The sequence below is a fragment of the Schistocerca cancellata genome, chromosome 3 (genome assembly GCF_023864275.1).
Source record: "Schistocerca cancellata isolate TAMUIC-IGC-003103 chromosome 3, iqSchCanc2.1, whole genome shotgun sequence".
NCBI classification, from domain to species: Eukaryota; Metazoa; Arthropoda; class Insecta; order Orthoptera; family Acrididae; genus Schistocerca; species Schistocerca cancellata.
In genome coordinates this window covers 120,682,719-120,707,644 of record NC_064628.1, presented here as the reverse complement: position 1 = coordinate 120,707,644, position 24,926 = coordinate 120,682,719, and the positions used below count along the sequence as shown (strand labels likewise).

Genomic DNA, 24,926 nt, shown 5'->3' with positions numbered 1-24,926 from the left:
GTAAATATGTGTGTATATGAATTAGCTTATTTTAAATTGATCTAAATTTGTAAATACTTTGACATGTCCTATATCCTAGTAAAAAGAGATAAAGAGATCAATAGATGAATAGAGCTACTACTACTTCTACTAGAGATTAATAGTTAGTAATTTAGGCAAAATGCTTTTGTTGAACTTGCAATTTTTTTATCAAATTTTTGTTTACACTTTAATGTGACTGCTATTCATATCAAATGAAACAAGTTTACTGTTACCAGTCACAATCTATTTCAGTGGCTAAAACCTCCATCATCTGGTAGTTTTATTTGGATCAGTGGACTGTGTGTATTGTGTTATAGCTTTGGGGTAACTTGTGGCTTCTACTGGATATTGCTACAGGGTACCCCAAAGTGATGACACAACATAGATCTGTTGTATCAGTCCACATAAATCCATCTAATCATTGAGGTGTTTAAACCATGGAAATGCACCATGGAAGTGGAATAAATAAATTGTGACTGTTAACAGTAAACATGTTTCATTAACCAGCTACTATTTATTTCATCAGTATCATATATTCTGTAACTACAATTATATCTGCTTTGCTCAATGACGAAGGAAGAAACCCTCATTGGATTAGATGCATTTGTGGTGGTTAAATATGAAACTAGTACATACCATTGCAAGTATTGTATTTATGGATAAATTAACTCATGAAACACTTTACATCCAAAGCTTTCTGTCCTGCCACAATTACCAAATTGAACATATTTTTATTCAAAGATGACTTGCACCAAAAAATGTGTTATTTCATTGATACTAGGTGAGTGGAGGCACTCACTTGTAAACATGAAAAGGTATGAATTAATAATAAATAATTTAGACAAAATGTCCCTTTTGAGATCACCAGTTTTATTTGCTTCATTAGTATCAAATGCTCTGTAATTATGAATATGTCTGTTTCACTCAACAGCAGGGAAAGAAGTCCTACATATGGCCCTTTTTTGTCAGAGAAAGCCAGTGACAACAACTTCTCTGGATAAAAATTACATAGATGACTAACTCTCAGTGGTAACTACAATGCCACTAAATGGTGATAATATAATCAAATGATTCCTGCTACAGATTCTGAAGGTGTATGATATTTTACACTTGTCACTGTTGGCACCACACATACACAAACATTCAGTATGCCCCTGGCCTTGCTGCTAATGAACAATAACTCTCCCAATGTTATACGGACTCCAAGTGCACCACCTCATTCCTTATACATCTGACACACTATATCCTTATGCATAACTGCTCTTTTGAGGGGTAAAATGTACAAACAAATCTGCATTGTGGCTGTGAGTACTCACATAGTACCCTCCTAACCAACTGTTTATGGATCATCTAGAATAAAATTTCCTTATTACCCAAATCCCAAACCCCTCATGTGTTTCAGAATCTCTGGTGGCTTCTTCATGATACGCATCCAGGGCCAAGACAGACTGTCTTCATTCTCCACAGTTTAAAAACTCATCTGGTCCTGCTTGGTTCAACATGCCACTTCCCTAGATGTTGATCTTCACCTCTCTGATGGCTTTATGCAAACTTATGTCCATCTTGAGTGACATATCCCCCAATCCTAAGACCACCACATGATGCAGCATCACTTAATATTATACTAGACCAGAACAACTTAACTATATCTGTAATCAAGGCTTTCATTACACCTAGCTGTCTGATGCAGCTGCCCAACACATTTACCCCAGTCCAGTGACAAGCATATCCTATCCTATCAGAGGCAGAGCCACCTGTGAAACAAGTTGTACCATATGTCAACTCTGCTGCAACTTTATGTGATCATGAGCACAAACTAGCTGTCCTCCCAAATGAATGGCCAAGAGTAGAGCTGACCACCCAGTGGCAGAACACACTGCTGAGCACAACATGCTTCATTTCAATGGCTGCTTCTCAATGTGTTTAATCTGAAGCCTTCTCCTCAACACCAGCTTTTCTGAATTATATAGAAGTAAATTGTTCTTGCAACTTGTACTTCAATCCTGTAATCCTTCTGGCTATAGTGTATGCTAGCCCCTGCCTTACACCCACCTCCATAGCCCCATAATCCTACCTTTACTCATCATACATTCCCATCCTCCTTTCTATAGGCTCTTTATTCCTCTGTTCTACCTCTCCCCCGCAATCCACTTGTCCATGTCATTGTGTACTGCAGACAACTCCCTCCGTCTTCTGTCATAATGTAACCAGTGTCATGTTTGTCATACCTTTTCTGTCTGCTCCTCCCATCTGTTAGCCACCCATTCCCAATTTGCCCTTCTGTTTCCTGCTTCCTTCCTCCTCTCACCCATTCCACCCAATACAACCCCTCACTCCATTTCAGCTGCAGTAATGACATGATGGCACGATATAGTCAGTTGGTACAATGCAGCTGTGTAAGTTGTGTGTGTGTGTGTGTGTGTGTGTGTGTGTGTGTGTGTGTTTTGTGTGAAGAGAGAGAGAGAGAGAGAGAGAGAGAGAGAGAGAGAGAGAGAGAGAGAGAGAGAGTGAGTGAGTGAGTTTTATTTGTGTTTGGTTGGCCCAGTGGTAGATACCTAGGAGATGGTGGGTTCTAACACAAAGAGCAAGAATAATAAGATGCATACATTCTGTTTAAGTAACATCCTTTTACTTAACTTGAGTAACAGTAAGTCTGAAATACAGTCTGTTGCGTTTCCTTGAGATAGGTAGGTTTGTCATAAACAATAACAACAGAGGTTACTGTGACACTTTGAGTACACAGGCAGAATTCAGCTAACAGACAGAAACTAGCCTAGAGCAGTGCAGCTTCGTTTAAGTCAGCCCCATGTGGCACTGATTGTGTGAGCAGAGGAAGATGTGTCGCGGATCTGGCTGCAGATTGGTAGTGCAGTCACATGAGTTGCTGTCAACTTCTAAACCTGGACATGCTATCAACAGTACATGATACCACATTCCTCCCTCCCCCTCCCCCTAAAAACACTTCCTCACTGTTGTCATGTAGTGATTTTGCCAGACATGATGGCAAGAAAGAGGCTAAGGGGGGGGGGGGGGGGGGGGAGATGCCACTGAGGAGGAGATGCCACTGAGGAGGTATGAGCCAGAGCTTCAGTCAATGACAAACTCCTTCCCACAACCTGCCATTCATCTTGTGAACAGATGGAAGCATCAGCTGAAAAACATGCCATAGGGTGTGCACTCATTCCCAGGAACAGAATATCTTCATCTATTGGTGGAGCTGCAATGGTGACTGGAGGTTCCTTGGCAGCCCACTGGAAGGCCCACCTCTCGCAGCTGATGCTGTGGTGGAGGTGACGGTGCTGCATCCATGCCCATAGGATCCCATACGGCAGCACCCTAAGAAGGTGAAGGCAGCTGAGTCTGTTGGGTCCTCCTGGCCTCCTAATCACCAAATGAAAAACCCATGGGAGGCTCACATAACGACTCTGATGGCACTTCTGTGGCCTCATAGGACCCTGTAAAACATACAAAGAGCGGGCCAAGACTTTGGTGATAATGTTCCATTCCCAGCTCCTGTTGAACGAGACTAAATCATTCACATCAAATTTAGAGCACTGCAGAGGACGGGCCAACAACTGTAACTGGGGCAGTGTCCTATGTTGGCATCTTTACAAAAGCTCTGCTGGTGATTTGCTATTGTGTGGCATAGCTGGGAACAGTAGAACGAGAGGAAGAGCACTGAAGCTTGCTCCTGTGTATTATATGCAAGTAACTTGTTTATCTACAACTTGAAAGTTCTAATGAAGCATTCTGCTTCATCATTGGACAGAGGATGGAATGGTGCAGTCATCACATATTGATGCTGTTGGTCTCACAAAACTGTTGAAATTCTGCCAATGTGAACTGTTTGCCACTGTCTGAAACAGGCACTTCAGGTAAACCTTCGATACGAAATATTTTTATCACAGTCTCCACAGTGCTAACTGTTGTGGTTGATTGCATGGGAACCATGAACAGAAACTGGTAAGTAGGGTGCAAATACCTAGCACAGGAATGTCATAATTGTTATTATGGGAAAGAGTTGCCTGTGACTTATGTAGCTTGGGCTTGCCTAACAGTTCAAATGTGCTTTTGTTCAACAAAATCACTGATGCACTAGTGTCTATTGCAAGTGTATTTTGTGGTTGGCAAACTGCAGTCACAAACAATTTATTGGTCTGATGCTGAATGGAAGAAGTGTGTGATTTCTTTGCTGCTGCACTTGACTTGAGCTGTGTAACACTAGAATTGCTGCTGGGCTTGGGAAAAATGCATTAATGTTTATTGAGTGAGATCTAGGATAACATGCTGAGTGCTGGTTGGACTTGTCTTTCTGCAAACAGACAGACTGAATGCAACCATGTTTGCCAAAATGATAATAGTTAGTGTCACAACAGGGGCATGCCTGCTGCTTGTGGGTCATGAAACACCAAGGGCAGGATTTACCACCATTAGCTTGCTGCCTATCACACTGTTTCTGTTTACTTCACTGCACTGGCTGACACTTAGCATGCCATGGGACATGAACTATGAGTACAACTTGTTTACCATTACTCTGCATTGCACAAATAGGAACAGAATCAAAGTCTACTCATGCACTATCATATGAATCCTGATGTTCTGCTAATTCCTGCAAAACCTGTTGCAAGCTAGGGTCAGGATATATAAAAATCTGTACATGTATGTGAGGATCTGATGCATTCTGAGTAATGGCTTCCTTAAACATGGCACCACTATAATAGCATTCACACTCACATATGAAATTGCAATGCTGTGTAAGCCCTTGTTATTAAGCTACCCAGTGTTTACTATTCTGATTAAGTTGCCTACCCAAATGAAAGAATTTGTAATGTGCAGCTGCTACATCATAGTATTTGTCTAATGCCATAATTAGAATTAGGTCTTGGTGAGGAACACTTTCAAGGTGGTCAGTTGTAAAGAATTTGCAGACCAACCGATAAATTGACACACCGAATGTTGGAAAATAGAAGGTTACCTTTCCTTACCTTTAATGTGATGCACCATGAAGTTTGTGTCATGCTGTGCACAGAACTTGAACCATTCCTCTTGTGTAGAATCAGATGCATGCAATGGTGCGACGGAAACAGTTGCTACATGACATGGCGGCACCAGTATGTTGGCTTGCACAGTGAGCAGACTTGTCATCATGTCTATTAACTCTTGCATCTGCTGCCCCTGAAACTGAACAGTCTGAGTTACTGACAGTTCTTGCAGCAGACTGGCCATGATCCTACATACAAAAACCAGTAAACTGCAAGAAAGCATGAATTGGAGTCAAAGTCTCTGGGAATGGGGGGCGGGGGGAGGGGGGGGGGGGGGGAGCAGGCAGTCAGTTACCATGCAATGTTTCGAAACACAAGAATGTAGAAGGAAAGTAAAGGGTGAGCATGGTGAAGGATCACAGTTTTGCTAGAAAGACACAGAATTAAAGCCACCACCAGATGTTTGTATGGCAGATGAAAAGACATAGTTGTGTTGTGCACTCATGGGACCAGCCTTGTTGCCAGATGTTTGGTCAGACCAGTGGTAGATGCCAAGGAGTTGGTGGGTTCTAGGACAACAAAAATAATGAGATGCATGCACAGTGTTTAACCCCTTAATGCTGACTCACAAATTTGTGCCGTACCAATGCTGTGCTAATAACTGTAAGGTTAACTGTTTCTGAATGCCAGTGCCGTTAGATGCCTATTCTTCATCAAGCTACCAATGCTTCTGGCAAGTGGTGCATTGAGTGTTTTGGATACCTCTAAAGCACCATAGTTTTTGATTTTTATCTTTCATCTAAAAATTTATTAAGGAATTAAGCTGTTAAGTAATGTCATTTTACTTAACTTGAGTAACAGCAAGTCCAGAATACAATCCATTGCGTGTCCTTGAAATAGGCAGGTTCATCATACGTAATACCAACAGGGGCTAACTGATAATGTTTTGAGTACACGGGCAGAATTCAACTAACTGACAGATGCTAGCTTAGGTGGTGCAGTGTCCTTTAAGTTGGCTCCATGGTGGTGCTGCTCGTGTGAGCAGAGGAGGATGCGTCACAGAACTGGTCACAGGTTGGCAGGGCAATCACATGGGTTACTGCCAATTTCTAGACATTAAATGCATGACATGGTATCAATAGCCTGTGATATCACAGTGTGGACCAGACAAATGTAAATGCAACAGGACACAATCAGGATACTTGAACACCTACATATGCATATTCTGAAGTATTTGAATGGTGTGGGCAGTAGTATTTGAATGTACATTGTCATGTGAAACAATACTGTTATTTGAAACTAGATGTCATTGTTCAGTTTTAATTGCAGGCTTCAACAGAATGCAAAGCATACCACTGTAATGACGACTACGTACTGTTGACCCCTTTTCCAAGTAATATTACAGGATTGTGTCCCTAGAAACTGTGAGCCACACTTTTAATACAGAGGGTTGTGTCTGGAATTTGTTTTTCACTGGGGATCTAAAGTGTTTTCAGCCCATGTGTTGGCATTTGCTTTATGGTTCAAAATAACAAGCCCATATTTTGCCTCAGTGACAACTGATTTCAGAAATATTTCACCTTCATTGAAATGATTGTTCAGTAGGTGTTGAAAGATTCTCACATGATTGTGCTTGTGCTCTTCATTAAGTTGCTTTGGGATTCATTTGCACAGAGTTTATGAATTTGAGCCTGTTAGGGATGGTGTCATATATGGACCCATGACAAATGTTCATTTGGTTTGCCACTTCGTCCACAGTCAGTCATCGGTTATTTAAAATTGGGTACTAGTGGGTGTGACTTGATATCCTGCTCTTGCCTTATTTTTCAAACTCCATGGCCCACTTTCATATTTTCAATCCAGTAGTAAACACTTTTCCCTGGTAAAACATTGCTCCCACATAGATTCTTCTATGAATTTAAGCTCTTGGTCCACCTTCTGACCACAAAAATGAATTATAGAATGTATTCTTCATTCATGAAAATGGAGAGTGCCACAGCCATATTTATTTCATAAGAGTGAAAAGCAAACTTTTGTAGTCCACCCATTTTACCTGTACAAATTTGTCCTCAATAGTTGTGCCTCTGTAGGATGTGGCTGAAATGTTGCTGGTGGGAACGATATACTACTAACAACATAGTCCACACCAGAATTTTGCAGTTCAGACACTTTTCTTGCATTTAGATCTTGAAAGAACAACTGTTTATGGCCAGACAAAGTCTCTGCTATTTTAATTAAAATACAGATATATGATAGCCACACATTACACCTGACTGATGTCCTTAATATGGCTCAAGTGCATAGCCTAGAACTGAAGTGAATATTCAAGAGTTCAAGTATCATCGAATTATACTCTTAAAACACTGTCTTTCAGATAAAGCTTTCAAATCAGTATGAACACTGTGTGCTCAGTAATTATCATTAGGAAATAACACAGTTCACAATCTGATTCTATTGTCACTGTAGGTGGTGATCATTATTGTAGTTTGCCACAGTTGATTAAAATAACTACATATTCCCTGTCCAATTAATCGTTCAAACAGTCCATAAATCATTTGACCAACTTCTTGACATGAAATTGGGACAAAACTTGGTTGTTGTCTCAACTTGTAAACTTGTACTAAGTTGCCTGTACTATATTTCCCTGTATTGGTGGACACAGATCTCATACATTTCATAACTTTCCACAGGCTGACTTAAAATGGGTTCCAACAGGTCTCTTTTATAAGTTTGCACAATAGAAACTGAAATTAGCTATCGTTGTTTCTGGATTTTTGTAACTTGAAATTAAAGATCTACATTTCTGAGTAACAGGTTAGTGGAGGAAGATTTATTTCCAGATGCTGCTATAATTTCTGTAGAACTATGCTGGTTAGTTTGGCTTATATATATATATATATATATATATATATATATATATATATATATATATATATATATATATATATATATATATAAAATAGAGGGAAACATTCCACGTGGGAAAAATATATTTAAAAAGAAAGATGATGAGACTTACCAAACAAAAGCGCTGGCAGGTCGATAGACACACAAACAAACACAAACATACACACAAAATCTAGCTTTCGCAACCAATGGTTGCCTCGTCAGGAAAGAGGGAAGGAGAGGGAAAGACAAAAGGATTTGGGTTTTAAGGGAGAGGGTAAGGAGTCATTCCAATCCCGGGAGCGGAAAGACTTACCTTAGGGGGAAAAAAGGACAGGTATACACTCGCACACACACACATATCCATCCTCATATACACAGACACAAGCAGACATTTGTAAAGGCAAAGAGTTTGGGCAGAGATGTCAGTCGGGGCGGATGTACAAAGGCAAAGATGATGTTGAAAGACAGGTGAGGTACGAGCGGCGGCAAATTGAAATTAGAAATTAGCGGAGATTGAGGCCTGGCGGATAGCGAGAAGAGAGGATATGCTGAAGGGCAAGTTCCCATCTCCGGAGTTCTGACAGGTTGGTGTTGTATATATATATATATATATATATATATATATATGGTTATAATAGAAGGAAACATTCCACGAAGGAAAAATATACCTAAAAACAAAGATGATGTGACTTACCAAATGAAAGTGCTGGCAGGTCGACAGACACACAAACGAACACAAACATACACACAAAATTCAAGCTTTCGCAACTATATGTCTGCTTGTGTCTGTATATGTGTGGATGCATATGTGTGTGTGTGCGAGTGTATACCCGTCCTTTTTTCCCCCTAAGGTAAGTCTTTCCGCTCCCGGGACTGGAATGACTCCTTACCCTCTCCCTTAAAACCCACATCCTTTCGTCTTTCCCTCTCCTTCCCTCTTTCCTGACGAGGCAACAGTTTGTTGCGAAAGCTTGAATTTTGTGTGTATGTTTGTGTTCGTTTGTGTGTCTGTCGACCTGCCAGCACTTTCATTTGGTAAGTCACATCATCTTTGTTTTTATATATATATATATATATATATATATATATATATATATATATATATATATATATATATATATATATATATATATATATATAGTAATGTAATAGAGGGAAACATTCCACATGGGAAAAATATATCTAAAAAGAAAGATGATGGTACTTACCAAACAAAAGCGCTGGCAGGTCGATAGACACACAAAATTCTAGCTTTCGCAACCAACGGTTGCCTCGTCAGGAAAGAGGGAAGCAATGGGAAAGACAAAAGGATTTGGGTTTTAAGGGAGAGGGTAAGGAGTCATTCCAATCCCGGGAGCGGAAAGACTTACCTTAGGGGGAAAAAAGGACAGGTATACACTCGCGCACACACACACATATCCATCCGCATATACACAGACACAAGCAGACATTTGTAAAGGCAAAGAGTTTGGGCAGAGATGTCAGTCGGGGCGGAAGTACAGAGGCAAAGATGATGTTGAAAGACAGGTGAGGTATGAGCGGCGGCAAATTGAAATTAGAAATTAGCGGAGATTGAGGCCTGGCGGATAGCGAGAAGAGAGGATATGCTGAAGTGCAAGTTCCTGTCTCCAGAGTTCTGACAGGTTGGTGTTAGTGCGAAGTATCCAGATAACCCGGACGATGTAACACTGTGCCAAGATGTGCTGGCCATGCACCAAGGCATGTTTAGCCACAGGGTGATCCTCATTACCAACAAACACTGTCTGCCTGTGTCCATTCATGCGAATGGACAGTTTGTTGCTGGTCATTCCCACATAGAACGCTTCACAGTGTAGGCAGGTCAGTTGGTAAATCACGTGGGTGCTCTCACACGTGGCTCTGCCTTTGATCGTGTACACCTTCCGGGTTACAGGACTGGAATAGGTGGTGGTGGGAGGGTGCATGGGACAGGTTTTACACTGGGGGCGGTTACAGGGGTAGGAGCCAGAGGGTAGGGTAGGTGGTTTGGGGATTTCATAGGGATGAACTAAGAGGTTATGAAGGTTAGGTGGACGGCGGAAAGACACTCTTGGTGGAGTGGGGAGGATTTCATGAAGGATGGATCTTATTTCAGGGCAGGATTTGAGGAAGTCGTATCCCTGCTGGAGAGCCACATTCAGAATCTGATCCAGTCCCGGAAAGTATCCTGTCACAAGTGGGGCACTTTTGGGGGGGTTCTGTGGAAGGTTCCGGGTTTGAGGAGATGAGGAAATGGCTCTGGTTATTTGCTTCTGTACCAGGTTGGGAGGGTAGTTGCGGGATGCAAAAGCTGTTTTCAGGTTGTTGGTGTAATGGTTCAAGGATTCCAGACTGGAGCAGATTCGTTTGCCACGAAGACCTAGGCTGTAGGGAAGGGACCGTTTGATGTGGAATGGGTGGCAGCTGTCATAATGGAGGTACTGTTGCTTGTTGGTGGGTTTGATTTGGACGGACGTGTGAAGCTGGCCATTGGACAGGTGGAGGTCAATGTCAAGGAAAGTGGCATGGGATTTAGAGTAGGACCAGGTGAATCTGATGGAACCAAAGGAGTTGGGGTTGGAGAGGAAATTCTGGAGTTCTTCTTCACTGTGAGTCCAGATCATGAAAATGTCATCAATAAATCTGTACCAAACTTTGGGTTGGCAGGCCTGGGTAACCAAGAAGGCTTCCTCTAAGCGACCCATGAATAGGTTGGCGTACGAGGGGGCCATCCTGGTACCCATGGCTGTTCCCTTTACTTGTTGGTATGTCCGGCCTTCAAAAGTGAAGAAGTTGTGGGTCAGGATGAAGCTGGCTAAGGTAATGAGGAAAGAGGTTTTAGGTAGGGCAGCAGGTGATCGGCATGAAAGGAAGTGCTACACGCAGCGAGGCCCTGGACATGCGGAATATTTGTGTATAAGGAAGTGGCATCAATGGTTACAAGGATGGTTTCCGGAGGTAACAGACTGGGTAGGGATTCCAGGCGTTTGAGAAAGTGGTTGGTGTCTTTGATGAAGGATGGGAGACTGCATGTAATGGGTTGAAGGTGTTGATCTATGTAGGCAGAGATGCGTTCTGTGGGGGCTTGGTAACCAGCTACAATGGGACGGCCGGGATGATTGGGTTTGTGAATTTTGGGAAGAAGGTAGAAGGTAGGGGTGCGGGGTGTTGGTGGGGTCAGGAGGTTGATGGAGTCAGGTGAAAGGTTTTGTAGGGGGCCTAAGGTTCTGAGGATTCCTTGAAGCTCCGCCTGGACATCAGAATGGGATTACCTTGGCAAACTTTGTAAGTAGTGTTGTCTGAAAGCTGACGCAGTCCCTCAGCCACATACTCCCGACGATCAAGTACCACAGTCGTGGAACCCTTGTCTGCCGGAAGAATGACGATGGATTGGTCAGCCTTCAGATCAAGGATAGCCTGGGCTTCAGCAGTGGTGATGTTGGGAGTAGGATTAAGGTTTTTTAAGAAGGATTGAGAGGCAAGGCTGGAAGTCAGAAATTCCTGGAAGGTTAGGAGAGGGTGATTTTGAGGAAGGGGAGGTGGGTCCCGCTGTGACGGAGGACGAAACTGTTCCAGGCATGGTTCAATTTGGATAGTGTCTTGGGGAGTTGGATCATTAGGAGTAGGATTAGGATCATTTTTCTTTGTGGCAAAGGGGAACAGCCATGGTTACCAGGATGGCCCCCTCGTACGCCAACCTATTCATGGGTCGCTTAGAGGAAGCCTTCTTGGTTACCCAGGCCTGCCAACCCAAAGTTTGGTACAGATTTATTGATGACGTCTTCATGATCTGGACTCACAGTAAAGAAGAACTCCAGAATTTCCTCTCCGACCTCAACTCCTTTGGTTCCATCAGATTCACCTGGTCCTACTCTAAATCCCATGCCACTTTCCTTGACGTTGACCTCCACCTGTCCAATGGCCAGCTTCACACGTCCGTCCACATCAAACCCACCAACAAGCAACAGTACCTCCATTATGACAGCTGCCACCCATTCCACATCAAACGGTCCCTTCCCTACAGCCTAGGTCTTCGTGGCAAACGAATCTGCTCCAGTACAGAATCCTTGAACCATTACACCAACAACCTGAAAACAGCTTTCGCATCCCGCAACTACCCTCCCGACCTGGTACAGAAGCAAATAACCAGAGCCACTTCCTCATCTCCTCAAACCCGGAACCTTCCACAGAAGAACCCCATAAGTGCCCCACTTGTGACAGGATACTTTCCGGGATTGGATCAGATTCTGAATGTGGCTCTCCAGCAGGGATATGACTTCCTCAAATCCTGCCCTGAAATAAGATCCATCCTTCATGAAATCCTCCCCACTCCACCAAGAGTGTCTTTCCGCCGTCCACCTAACCTTCATAACCTCTTAGTTTATCCCTATGAAATCCCCAAACCACCTTCCCTACCCTCTGGCTCCTACCCCTGTAACTGCCCCCAGCGTAAAACCTGTCCCATGCACCCTCCCACCACCACCTATTCCAGTCCTGTAACCCGGAAGTTGTACACAATCAAAGGCAGAGCCACGTGTGAGAGCACCCACGTGATTTACCAACTGACCTGCCTACACTGTGAAGCGTTCTATGTGGGAATGACCAGCAACAAACTGTCCATTCGCATGAATGGATACAGGCAGACAGTGTTTGTTGGTAATGAGGATCACCCTGTGGCTAAACATGCCTTGGTGCACGGCCAGCACATCTTGGCACAGTGTTACACCATCCGGGTTATCTGGATACTTCGCACTAACACCAACCTGTCAGAACTCCGGAGATGGGAACTTGCCCTTCAGCATATCCTCTCTTCTCGCTATCCGCCAGGCCTCAATCTCCGCTAATTTCTAATTTCAATTTGCCGCCGCTCATATCTCACCTGTCTTTCAACATCATCTTTGCCTCTGTACTTCCGCCCCAACTGACATCTCTGCCCAAACTCTTTGCCTTTACAAATGTCTGCTTGTGTCTGTGTATATGCGGATGGATATGTGTGTGTGTGCGAGTGTATACCTGTCCTTTTTTCCCCCTAAGGTAAGTCTTTCCGCTCCCGGGATTGGAATGACTCCTTACCCTCTCCCTTAAAACCCAAATCCTTTTGTCTTTCCCACTCCTTCCCTCTTTCCTGACGAGGCAATCGTTGGTTGCGAAAGCTAGAATTTTGTGTGTATGTTTGTGTTTGTTTGTGTGTCTATCGACCTGCCAGCGCTTTTGTTTGGTAAGTCCCATCATCTTTCTTTTTAGATATATATATATAGTAACAATGTTTTAACTAAGGATGCTAATTACTCTGGAATTAAATGACTAGAAATGTTGCTAATGTATTTTTTCATTGGTTGTATGAATGCTTTACTTATTTCTACATCTTTTTCGACTGCTTTATCAGGAAGTCAGTAATCAGGTATGTTTTTATGTATGAACAATGATAATGAAATCTGAAATTACTGGTATTTTGTAAGTGACATAGTTTTGAGGCAAACTAGCTAACTCATTAACTCCCAATAACCAAATTAATGTAATAGTATGTTACTGTATAAGTTCATAGCATTTTTCTGTAAGTTTAATTAACACAATAGATACACATAACAGAGATTTTAATCATCAGTCCCCCTTCACTATGTCTGCAATCACTGGGGCAACTTTTTGATTATGTGACAGTAGAAATCAAATGGTTTTGAAGTGAAGAACTCATTGAGCCATGTTCAGAGTGCATTTTTATCTAGAAAGGAAGTTTTGTGAAGGTTTTTCAGTAGAGAGCGGAAAAGTTGGAAATCTGAGGGTGGAAGATCAGGTGAATAAGGTGGATGTGGATTGACTTCCCAACCCAACTCCTGTGTAGCTTTTTTTGTCAGTCGAGCAGAATGCAGGTGGGCATTATGTTGGAGTAGCACCACTTTACAGTCTTCACAGTCATTATTCTTGGGAAGTGTCTGCAAGACACCTCAGTTGTTGACAGTAAATGTCAGCAGTGATGATTACATCACTGGGAAGCAATTTGTCATACACCAGCGCTGTCACTGTTCCACCAGACGCATAGCGTTATCTTTTGTGGATGTGCACAGGTCTTTACATGGGGAATTGCTGCTTTGTTTGGGCTCAACTGTTCCTTTTTTTCCCCATATGTTAGCATAAAGACACCATTTCTCATCACCAATAATGGTACAGGGTAGGAATGGTTGGTATTGTTCACGAGTCAGTTGATGAAGAGCAAGCAGAGATACACATATGTCCTCATGCAATTTTTTGTGATTTTGGCTTAGAGTATGCAGTACCCATACATCTGATTTTTAAACCTTCTCTGTTGCATGAAAATATTTCACAACGATGAAATGATTATAGTTCATCACATTTGCCAGTTCTTGAGAACACTGATGTGGATCATTGTGAATTAATGCTTTTAAATGATCTTCATCAAACCCCAAAGGTCTTCCTGAATGTCGAGAGTGACTAATGTCAAAACAGTTCTCTTTAAAACGAGAAAACCATTTTCTGACCATGGTCTGTGCAATGGTGTTATCCCCATACATGGCCCAAATATTCATGGCTGCCTCCACTGTTGTTGCCCCTCTACTGAAATCAAACAGAAGAATATGTCATAAATGTTCTAATTTCTCCACTTGGAACCACGTTTTCTAGTGTTCATAATATCCAAATGACAATATGTAAACTCAAATAGCAACACTGAATTACAAATAAAAAACGACAGTCAATAAATAAATGCATATCAAGGGGAATACCAACATGCAAAATAAAAACACTATGAACTTAAGCACCAACCTAATAGATAATAAATCCCTCAGTCAATATTATATTTTTTTAGGAAAGGTGCATGTGCTATATAAATGTAGTGAAAATATTACAGAATTTGAAAAAAAAAAGTTTTTGAGGAAGAAAGACATAATAGCTGAAAGGATCCATTTGCTTTGTTATAATGTGAAAAAGCTGTAACTTGCCACAAATGGAGAGAACAGTGCCATCTAGCAGCTAGTGAGAGTGCAAAGCCATATTGTTAACATATGAATCATTAGAATTAAAGTGCAAATATGTACTGATTTGCCCTTTTATATTCCACCAACAAATATCCTTTCCATTACCGTATTTTTATTGGGCTTCTGAATGATGAGAATAATGATAATTATAGGATACATTAAAGATGACAAAATGGAAGGTCATTCTTGAAAGTTCACATATTAAGGATGAATTTCCTTATTTGTCAACACTGTTAGAAATATGTTTCAACCTGCCCTAAGATAGTTAAAAAAAATCAGTTGCTATGAAACATGATCTGACATCTGTGCATTAAATGTTCAAACCTAACATATGAGGCTTAAATTTCTGGTGATATTCCTTGTGATGAATCAAAAAATTATAAGGATGAGAAAGCCAACTATATATAAAATTAATTAGTAAATACTGAAGAAATTGTATTTTTTGCACATGCAAGGAAAATGATGATTACTTCAGTAACAACCAGAATAAATTTAAAGAAGTAAGGATAGCAAGAATTCTGGCTCAGACAGTTTGTCTTTATTTACCCATGCATTCTACCAGTATGGTAGTATTTATCCCTGTGTAAGGTAGATAGCAGTGACTTAACTGGAAGTGGGTGGATGCATAGTGCAGGTTGTACAATAGGAACAATTGCTAAAGTGAGAACCTTGGTGTTGGGATGGTGGTCTGGGAATTTTAAAGGGTCAGAGTGTGGCAAGGCTATCAGTGAGAGATTAGCTCATAACTCTAATTGAGAAAGTAATAGTCCTGGAGCATTAACTTACCGAGACATTCAAGGTCTGGGTGGAATTTATTTATGATAGGGGTGTTTCTGTGTGTTTTAAAAGTAACAGGTGCAGTTTTAAGAGGGCAAGAACGAGTGTTCTGGCTGGGAGATTTGTTTATGAGCAAGAGCAGTAGGGTAGCTGCAGCAGAATAGAGACTGAGAAAAATTATTGGTATAGGTTTTGAGGGATTTCATGTTGGGGCAACTGTGTTACTATGAATACTTTGGTTACAGGAAATAGTGTGTTTGATATGGAAGGTATGGAAGCCATGGAGCTGAACATATTCATATCTGTTGGTTGATTTGATATGGGCCAAAAATTGGCAGCATGCTTCAGTGAGATGGAGATCAAAACAGAGGATTATGGGTTGGGATTTGGAGAAGGACTAGGTGAATGTCAACTTGGAGAAGGAATTGAGCTGCTGAAGATAGTGAAGGCATTATTTTTCACAATGAGCACAGACGCCAATATACCATCAAGAGAGATGTACCAAGCCAGGGTGTGCGGCTTTTGGCAATTGATGGATGCCACCTCCATACTGCCCATGACCAACTGACATAGGATAGAGCCATCTTGGTCCTCATAGCCATTGTCCTCACATGTTTAGAGGTGTGCTCCAGAAAGATAAATAAGTTACAGACAAGAATGAATTTGGCTAGTGTTTAAATGAGGTTTTAGGAGATTTTGATGTGGACAGTTAATGTTCAGGAGCAGAGTCCATGTGATTGTGAAATATTGGTGTAGACTTTTCATTTTTTCCTTCTTCACACCCATTTTCACTTCTCGTTCTCTCTCTCCCTTGTATCATCTTTTAACTCAGGCTACATACTAATGCACATTCATTGACTTCCAACTCTCTGATGACCTTTTATTTATCTTTGGTTCCCTTACACACAATTTTACTGATAGGCACAGTTACCCAAAGTACACTTCTTGGAAATCACTCTCCATGAATTCATCAACTGTGTAAAATTCTTGTTCTTTTAGCGGAGTTTCTAATACTTTCTTGTACTTGTGTAAGGGAGTCAAATAAGCTGTTTTGGCAGTTTGCTGAGGACTTTAAGGCTCACCTGTTTTTGGCTATTGTGTGCGAGAGAAAGCCGTGAGTATGGTAAACCTGCCAAATGGCTATTTCTTATGTTGTGCACATGAACATTATTTCTTAGCCTAAGCTTGTTTAGCATAAATTATACAACTGTAGGTGTAAAGGTTCGGGATTGTCATTATGTTAAGTGTTCTGAACTGACTTTGGAAAGTTTCTTTGGGAGACAGACCCAGAATGTATCTAATGGCTTTCTTCTGCCATTGAAAAATGTAAGCTGTCTCAGGTGCATCCCCCCAAAACAGTACTCTAGATTGCAGATGTGATTGGAAGAAGCCACAATAAGAGTTAAGTAGCAGTTTCTTACTGATATGTTGTCTTAATTTATGTATGAAAAATAAGACTCTTGCCAATTTGCTGCTTAAATAATTTATGTGTCCATCCCATGATAGCCTTTTATCAATCACAAGGCCAAGTACTTTCATGTTCTTATTCTCAGACTTCATTGCTCTTTGAGAATGAAATAAAGTTCTTCTGGTTTTGTTTGAATTAATGGACAGCTGATTGGCTATATGCCAATGATTTGTCATCTCAATAATTTCTCTGTTGTAACTTTTAACATTTTGCAAGTTTTCATCTGTAGTTGTCAGCATGATGTCATCAGCATACAGCACATTCTCATGTAGTATGTGACTTGAAAAACCAATTATATATGCAGTGAAGAGAAAATCTCCAAGAACTGATCACTGTGGTATTCCATGTTTTATTTTCAACAACTGTTAAGCCTGATTATTTGCATATACTAACTGTAGCCTGTTAGTTAGGTAGGTTCTAAATATATTTAGTGACTTATTTCTAATGCCATAGTAAGCTAGTTTTATTAATATGGACTCATAACACTGAGTTTGATGGCTTTGCTCAAGTCTATAAGTGTAGCTCATCTCTTTTCAACACTCTCATATATAATCACTAGAAGATTTCCTACCACTTTTACTGCTGAGAGATTTGATCTAAAGCCAAACTGCTTTACATTCAGTGATCAATCATTTTCAAAGTAGTCATATATTTGTTTGTTTATACAGCTTTCTGTTACTTTTGATACAACTGGAACAACTAAGATAGGCGTGCAGGGTCTGTTCAGAAAATTCCGGAACTTCCTCCACAAAGTTTTTCTACACATATCTTTTACTTATTGTGCATGGTCTCCTTTGACTTACTCTCCTCCACAATTGATACATTGCTCCCAATGGCATTTCCACTTACAGAAACAGTCTTGCCTCTTGCTGGATTGCGCAAAGTGCTGTCTGCAAATTTTCTTTTATCTCATCCATTTTTGCTAATCTTCACAATTAAAAAAGTCCTCATGTGTCATGTCTGGAGAGTAAAGAGGATGAGGCAGCACAATGAGATCATTTTTTGTGCAATGGCTACACACCAACAGGGATGAATGTCTGGGTGCATTATTGTAATGCAAGAGCCATGAATTGCCTCACCACATTTCAGGCCATCTCTTTCTCACATTTTCTTGCAGGTGTCACAACATGTCCGGATAGTAGTATTGATTAACAGTTTGTTCCTGGAGCATGAGTTCATGGTTAACTAATCCTTCGGCAGATGTCAAAAGGTGTCCTAAATGAGGGTCATCTTTAACTTCAGTCTGATCGTTTTCGAACTGTGTAACCATTCATAACACCAAGTACGGCTTAAGTACTCATCACCATAGGCTTTCTGCATCATTTGATTTGTCTCTGCAAAGTTTTATTGAGTTTCATGCAAAATTTATTGCAGACACCTTGCTGCTCTTACTCTGCCATCTCGAAATTCACAAATCGTGCGACACAACATTCTAGTCAATACAGCACTGACCAAAACTAGCACACATACAACAATGAAACTTCTGGCAATTACACATTAAACACAGGCATATGTAGGGGTGCCAGACGCATTTAGTGCACAATACACAATTTGTGCAAAATTACAAATGTTCCAGAATTTTTTGAACAGACCTTGTATAATTACTAGGGAGTTGTCTTTCTCCTTTCTTAAACAATGGAAGGGTAACAGTGCTTTTAAGAGCTCCAGGGAAAATGCTACGTGCCACAATTCTGTTGGCCTGGTAAAGTAATGGCATCTTAATTTCATTTGATATGCTCTTTATGTCAAAATTACTCATTCCATAATAGTCCTCCATTTTAGAATTTCCAAGCTTGTTAATTGCTTTGGTAATATTGTGGAAAATTATTTTAGACCCTGGGAAGGTAGTTATATTTTTTCTTTGGGTAAAAGTGTCTCAGCAACTGTGTTATTGTTGCAATTAAAATAATTACCACCTGTACAGCTTACAAAGTATTCCTTTAATTCATTGGAATTTATGAGAATGGTACAGTCTTTTTTGCATTGATTTATTCACTTTTAATGACATTCCATGCTGCTTTACAACTATTTTTAGATTTCAAAATTTAGCTATCATTTACTTTACACTTGGCTATTTTAATTTCATTTTTGTAGACTTTTTTGAGTTTTGCGTATATCTTTTTAAGTTCACAACTTTTAATAGATCTATCTTTAGCTCTGAGAAGTAGTAATCTTATTTTATTCAGTTTTGGAGTATACCATATTTTAGTATGTTTCGGTTTGCATTTGGTGTCATTAATACTTTTCTTGTTGCTATTTAGTATGCTTTGAACAATGTCTAAAAACTGCATAGTGCATTCATCAATAGTTCTCTCAGAGTTCAATTTAAAGGACCAGTCCACTGATTTTAGTTCCCTTATCATATTTTCAATGTTATTTTTATTTAGTATTCTGTACTTTACAAAGAAGTCAGTAGCTCCAAAGTCTAGGACTACTGTAATCTATTTTTATGTGGTTCTGTTGGTTGTATTGAATACTGTGTCTCCTAGAGGTAAATAAAGGTCATTGCATATATTTCTTTATAAACTGAACTTATGATATTACTTTTACAACTAGATGTTTCAACTAGAGGAATTGTTAAAAGATTAAAGAGGATTGTAATTGTTAAATGTTGTAGATAGTTTACAAAATCTAGGCAACTTGCCTTAAATACATTCTCTATCATGGTAATATGTATTTCTCTCAATAGGGTTTGGATTGTTTGCATTTACAAGTGCTGTCGACATATTTGCTGCATTGGAGGCTGATGGGATTATTGCAGGATTCATGGCAGTATATCTGAAATATGGAGAACCATATTTATTTTCTCCTTGGGGTTCCATAGCAGCGTACTGGGATGGAACAGTATTTCTAATATCATATTTAATAATGGCATATTGTGCCAGCAATGGGTATGTGACTAAACATTACTGTACTCTTTAACACTGAAACTATGCATTACATTTTTATTTCTCTTTAGAAAGTAACGACACTGTAATGTGCACTGTCATACTGTCATATATATTATTTGACAGCTATTTGTCCATGTTAAACCATGAAAGAGCTTTCATAAATCAGTCTTCATTTATTATTCTGCTACAGACTTTCATTATTATGGAAAAATAATTTCCAAAACTTTGAAAAATATAAAAGTTTGTGATAAACATGGGAGGGGCAGGATGTGAAGAAACTTTATTGCTGACCAACAATTATTGAAGCTATCACTTTTCATTATTTCATTGATTCATGCATTTATTCATCTGTAGAAAAATTTTGTTTTTGTGGAGATCATAATTATATATAGCTGAATGACTACTTTGTTATTTATAGCTCTGAATACTGAATTATTATATTAACAAGTCTTATTACATTTACTCTTTCACTGAGTAAATATATTTCATGGGTAAAAATTATTGTTTCTTTAATATATTTTAAGAGTTTTTTTTATTTGCATAGTCCATATATATCAGTGATACCTTTTTAGCTGTTTCAATACCAGAGAAGGAAAGTTGCTACTCACCATATAGCGGAGATGCTGAGTCATGATAGGCAGAATAAAAAGATTCACACAATTAAATCTTTCAGCGATTAAGGCCTTTGTCAGCAGTAGACACACATACATACACACACACACACTCTCACATAAACACAACTTGCACACACATCTATAGTCTCAGAGAGCTGAGACCACACTTTTCAGCTGTCTGTTATATACCAGTACTCCTTGATGAAACATATTGGTTTGAGACTTAACATTATATTTTCTATCCTGTTGTAAGCAGTTGCTATCTGGTTTGATGATTATGTATGGAGATGTTCATTACACTCTGCGTAATTTGGGTTCCATGCCTCAACTGGTAGATATGGAAACCTTATAGGATTGCTTTGTTGTTTGTGTGTCTGTCTGATTGTTAAACTCCCTTTTTCTCAGGAATGAGTAGACCTATCAAGTTGAAATTTGTGTCACATACTGAGGTCCTAGCTCCCTTGATGGTACAAAAAATTGAAGCTTCTAAGTCAATGGTCATGAGCCTAGCAGAGGCGCTGCAGACAATGTTGTGCTGTTAGCAAAGGCACTTGAATTGGTTTTATGCTGCCATAGCCCATTAATGCCAAATTTCACCATATTGTCCTAATGAATACATTTCTTGTATGCTCCGCATTGATTTATGTGGTTATCTCATGCAGTATTACTTGTGTGTTTGAACTGACAACTGTACGTAGATGCCACTGCTCTCAGCCTTTAAGGGAAGGCCATCAGTGACTGTGTTGTCCGTGGTGAGAGATAATACCAGAAAATTGGTATCTTCAACATACTCATGATACTGTGAATCTCAGAATATTAAATTACCTAACTATTTCAAAAATGGAATGTCCCATGCATCTAGCTCCAACTACCATTCTGCGTTCAAAGTTTATTATTCCCATCATGCAGCCACAATCATGTTGGAATCCTTTCCTCATGAATCACCTGAGAACAAATGACAGCTTTGCTAATGCAGTCCCCTTTTATACCTTAAGTAAGTGATACTACCTACGACATTTGTAACTTCATTGTAATTTCAACGTGCTCACTCACCTAGATGGCTCAGTAATATGACAGACTTAGAGCTGTCATCAGAAATGTCATTACTGTAGAGAAAGCAGTTGGCAATAGCAAACCACATAACCAGCTGTTTCAGGTGGAAAGTTGGCAGTTTAGTTTGTAAGTTGAGATGCACAAGCCTCGTCAAAATTTGCAGTGCCTCGAGAATTTTGGGGTAAATTCTAGAGACACTCTTATTTCACCATCTCGAACACACAATATTTTAAGGATGAGTGTGTGAGAGTGGAAATGTGTCTACTGCGATACGGTTTATGTGTGAAGGATGGGCGTGTATTACAAGAAGACTAAAGTTGTGGCAGTCTATCGCTGACAAGTGGTGGGTGCGCAAGCCTCGGAAGCTGTATGTCCAGTACAAGGAGTAATCGAGGGCTACTATTTGGCAGTGAAATAGTAGTGACTGTTGGAAACAAACGAAATATGGTTTATCTAGAGACTCATATACTCTGTTGTTTGACTTGCTAGGAACAAGAACTGTTTTGACAAGCGTGATTAAAACCAAAAGGGACTGTAATGATATATGTTAAGTACTAAGGTTTTCCAGATGGGGTTGATTTGCAAGACTTGAAAGCGCATGTGAAACTTGTGTAGTTGTTTTATTGTGAAGAAGAAAATATAGCCGTGTTGATATGAAAGTGTTCTGAGAGTAAGAAATCATTTCAAAAGTAGAGAAGTAGTTCAGTATCATTTCTGTAACAAGCACGAAATCTTCGGAGAAGAAGCATCGTGAAGATCGACGCAGCCATCTGTCCCGAGAAGAAGATCAGCTGCACACAATTCGTAAATCACCCGCGAGAGACATGTGAGTCTTGCACCCCAGTACCACACAGTCTCCAGTCGTCAGGAAAATGTAGAGAAAGCACTTGGCAATAGCAAACCGCATAGCCAGCTGTTTGAAGTGGAAAGTTGGCAGTTTAGTTTGTAAGGTGAGATGCACAAACCTCGTCAAAATTCTTGTGTGAATGTGGCCCACACCTGGTTGGAAAGCAGTGACAGATGAACTTTTGTGGTATGGCTGCAGCGTGAGAGGAAATCCTGCAAAAGTGCTTGTGTATGGCCCAAACAGCTGCCCACTGCATGGTGATGTAAACAGGTTTGGTAGAACTGTACGCAGTGCTGTAAGTGCAACAGAATCGTGCAACTTTGTACTGTGTCTGTTTGTGACAGTTTGCTGAACAGCATGTTGTTGGTGAGCGGATGAGTGCCATTTGTCAACAAGGTCAACCTAAAGATTAGTAGTTGGTGCACATTGTTCAGATACGGGAGCAGGGGGGGGGGGGGGGGGTTGATTTTATGTCGGTGCAGGCTGAGAGTAAGACCTCAGGCCGATGTTCGTGAGAAGGTCACCAAAGTGGGAAGACCACAGGTGAGGATGCTCCAATGAAGTGAAGCAGACCATAAGTGTGTAACAGCAAACTTTATTGCTTGGCACCAATACATAAAACATGTTTGCAAGCTACAGCTCAGAACAAACTGACTCCAAAGATGGTCCTGTGGCACTGCTGCTTCCTGTCCAGAGAATTTTTTTTCTATGTTAGCTGATGAAATTGCTGCAGAGTTGCTACACACATCCTAAGCATGAACTGGTGAATAGCTGAAATCAAAAGGAGATCTTGTTATTTGTGCAGTATGAACTAAATCACATAGTACAAATGTGTCAGGACTAATGATTGGCCTAGTTTTTGTTTTACTGTACTTTGCTTGTTTGGAAGGAGTATAGTTTTAGTTGGTGCAAATATTGTGCTTAGACAGATTTCTTGCTTGCTGTGACAGTTTGCTATTCTCAGTTTGGATGCTGATCCAAGATTATTTTGATAGCGTGAGTACAAAGAACTTTTTCATGAAAATGTTTACTTCTCTACTTTCATTGTGATATTTTCACCTTTGGTCCCCCAGGGGGCTCACCACTCTTTGTTGAGTTTGTGCTTGGATACCACAGGGCCCCAGCCTTTGCAGCATATTTTCCCTTCTGTGCTGCACGTCTTTCCTCTCGATATTATTTTACCCCTCCCTTGAAGAACATGTCTGGGATGTTTTTGAGAATGTGTTCTGCATTTTCAGTAGCCTGACATCAGAACAGCCTCTCCACTGTTTTTCATTCTTCTTTTCTTTCTTCATTCCCCTTCTCCTATCCTTCCTCCACTTTGGCATTTGAGGCTCCTCTTTCTCTTCTTCGTATCTGTACACTCCTAAACACTAGCCAACGAGTCTGACACATAACAGGTGACTGGGTAGTGCGTAATTCCCAGCCCTGGGTCGACAGGTAGGGTTCGCCCATACCTCCTGGTACAGGCCAGACCCAGGAAGGGGTGATTGCCTGAGACCTTGCCTTCCCAAATTGCCAGTTGGTCTCTCTGTCAGGTGTTCAGGTGTGAGCTGAGATGTGAACAATCACCTAAGGTAAGTGTGCCACCTCCTGAGGACGGCCTCCAGTTGGAAGGCATGCACCATCGGAGACACTGGCAATTGTGGGGGAATCTCTCACAATGAGCCACTCGTCTTCTTCATAGTCTACATCTACTCAACAGAAACAAAATGAGGTTAACAATTCAGAGACCCTCTCAGGTGGTTCCTGTGGTTTCATGTACTGAAGACAGTCAATCCTTTGCAATGGTAAATCCATTTACTATTCAGAAAGGTGTTGGTGCAATTGTTGGCCCTGTAAAATCCTGCTTTTGTTTAGGCAATGGCACTTTGGTTTTGAAAAAGACATCTGATTCTCAAGCTCATCAACTGCTTGCAGCTGCGCTCATCCGTGGCAATCCTGTTCATGTCAAGACCCATCTCATGCTGCATTCTATGCGTAATGTTGTTTACACTAGGCTGCTCAATAGTCTGACAGAGGCAGAAATCCAAACGTACCTCTCTGTTAAGGATATCATTACAGTTGATCGGCTGATGAAAAAGGCGGAGGCACCCTTATTGCACACACCCACTCTTTTTCTGAAGTTTGATAGAGTAGTGCTTCCCTCCAAGATCAAAGCAGGCAATGAAGTTATCACAGTCTGACCATGTATTCTGAACCTGATGCACTGCTACCACTGTCATCATTACAATCACACTCAAATGTCATGTCAACACCTGGCCAAATGTGTAAGCTGTAAGGATGCTCATGAGGATGATTGTCCGCCTTCTTCTACCTGCTGCATCAATTGCAAAGGCAACCATGCAGCTTCATCTTGAGATTGTCTTGCATATCTTGATGAGCAGGCCATTCAGGA

General features: G+C 40.6%; 1 protein-coding gene across 2 annotated transcripts in view; it reads left to right on the top strand.

The window, feature by feature from the left end:
- LOC126177140 (transmembrane 6 superfamily member 1-like) overlaps window positions 1-24,926 on the top strand; it is a 197,969-nt gene that overhangs the window by 89,395 nt on the left and 83,648 nt on the right. For both annotated transcript variants that reach the window (XM_049924411.1, XM_049924410.1), the window contains exon 3: window positions 19,813-20,014. In XM_049924411.1, the coding sequence (XP_049780368.1) occupies window positions 19,813-20,014 (202 nt within the window). The remainder of the gene's footprint in view (window positions 1-19,812; window positions 20,015-24,926) is intronic.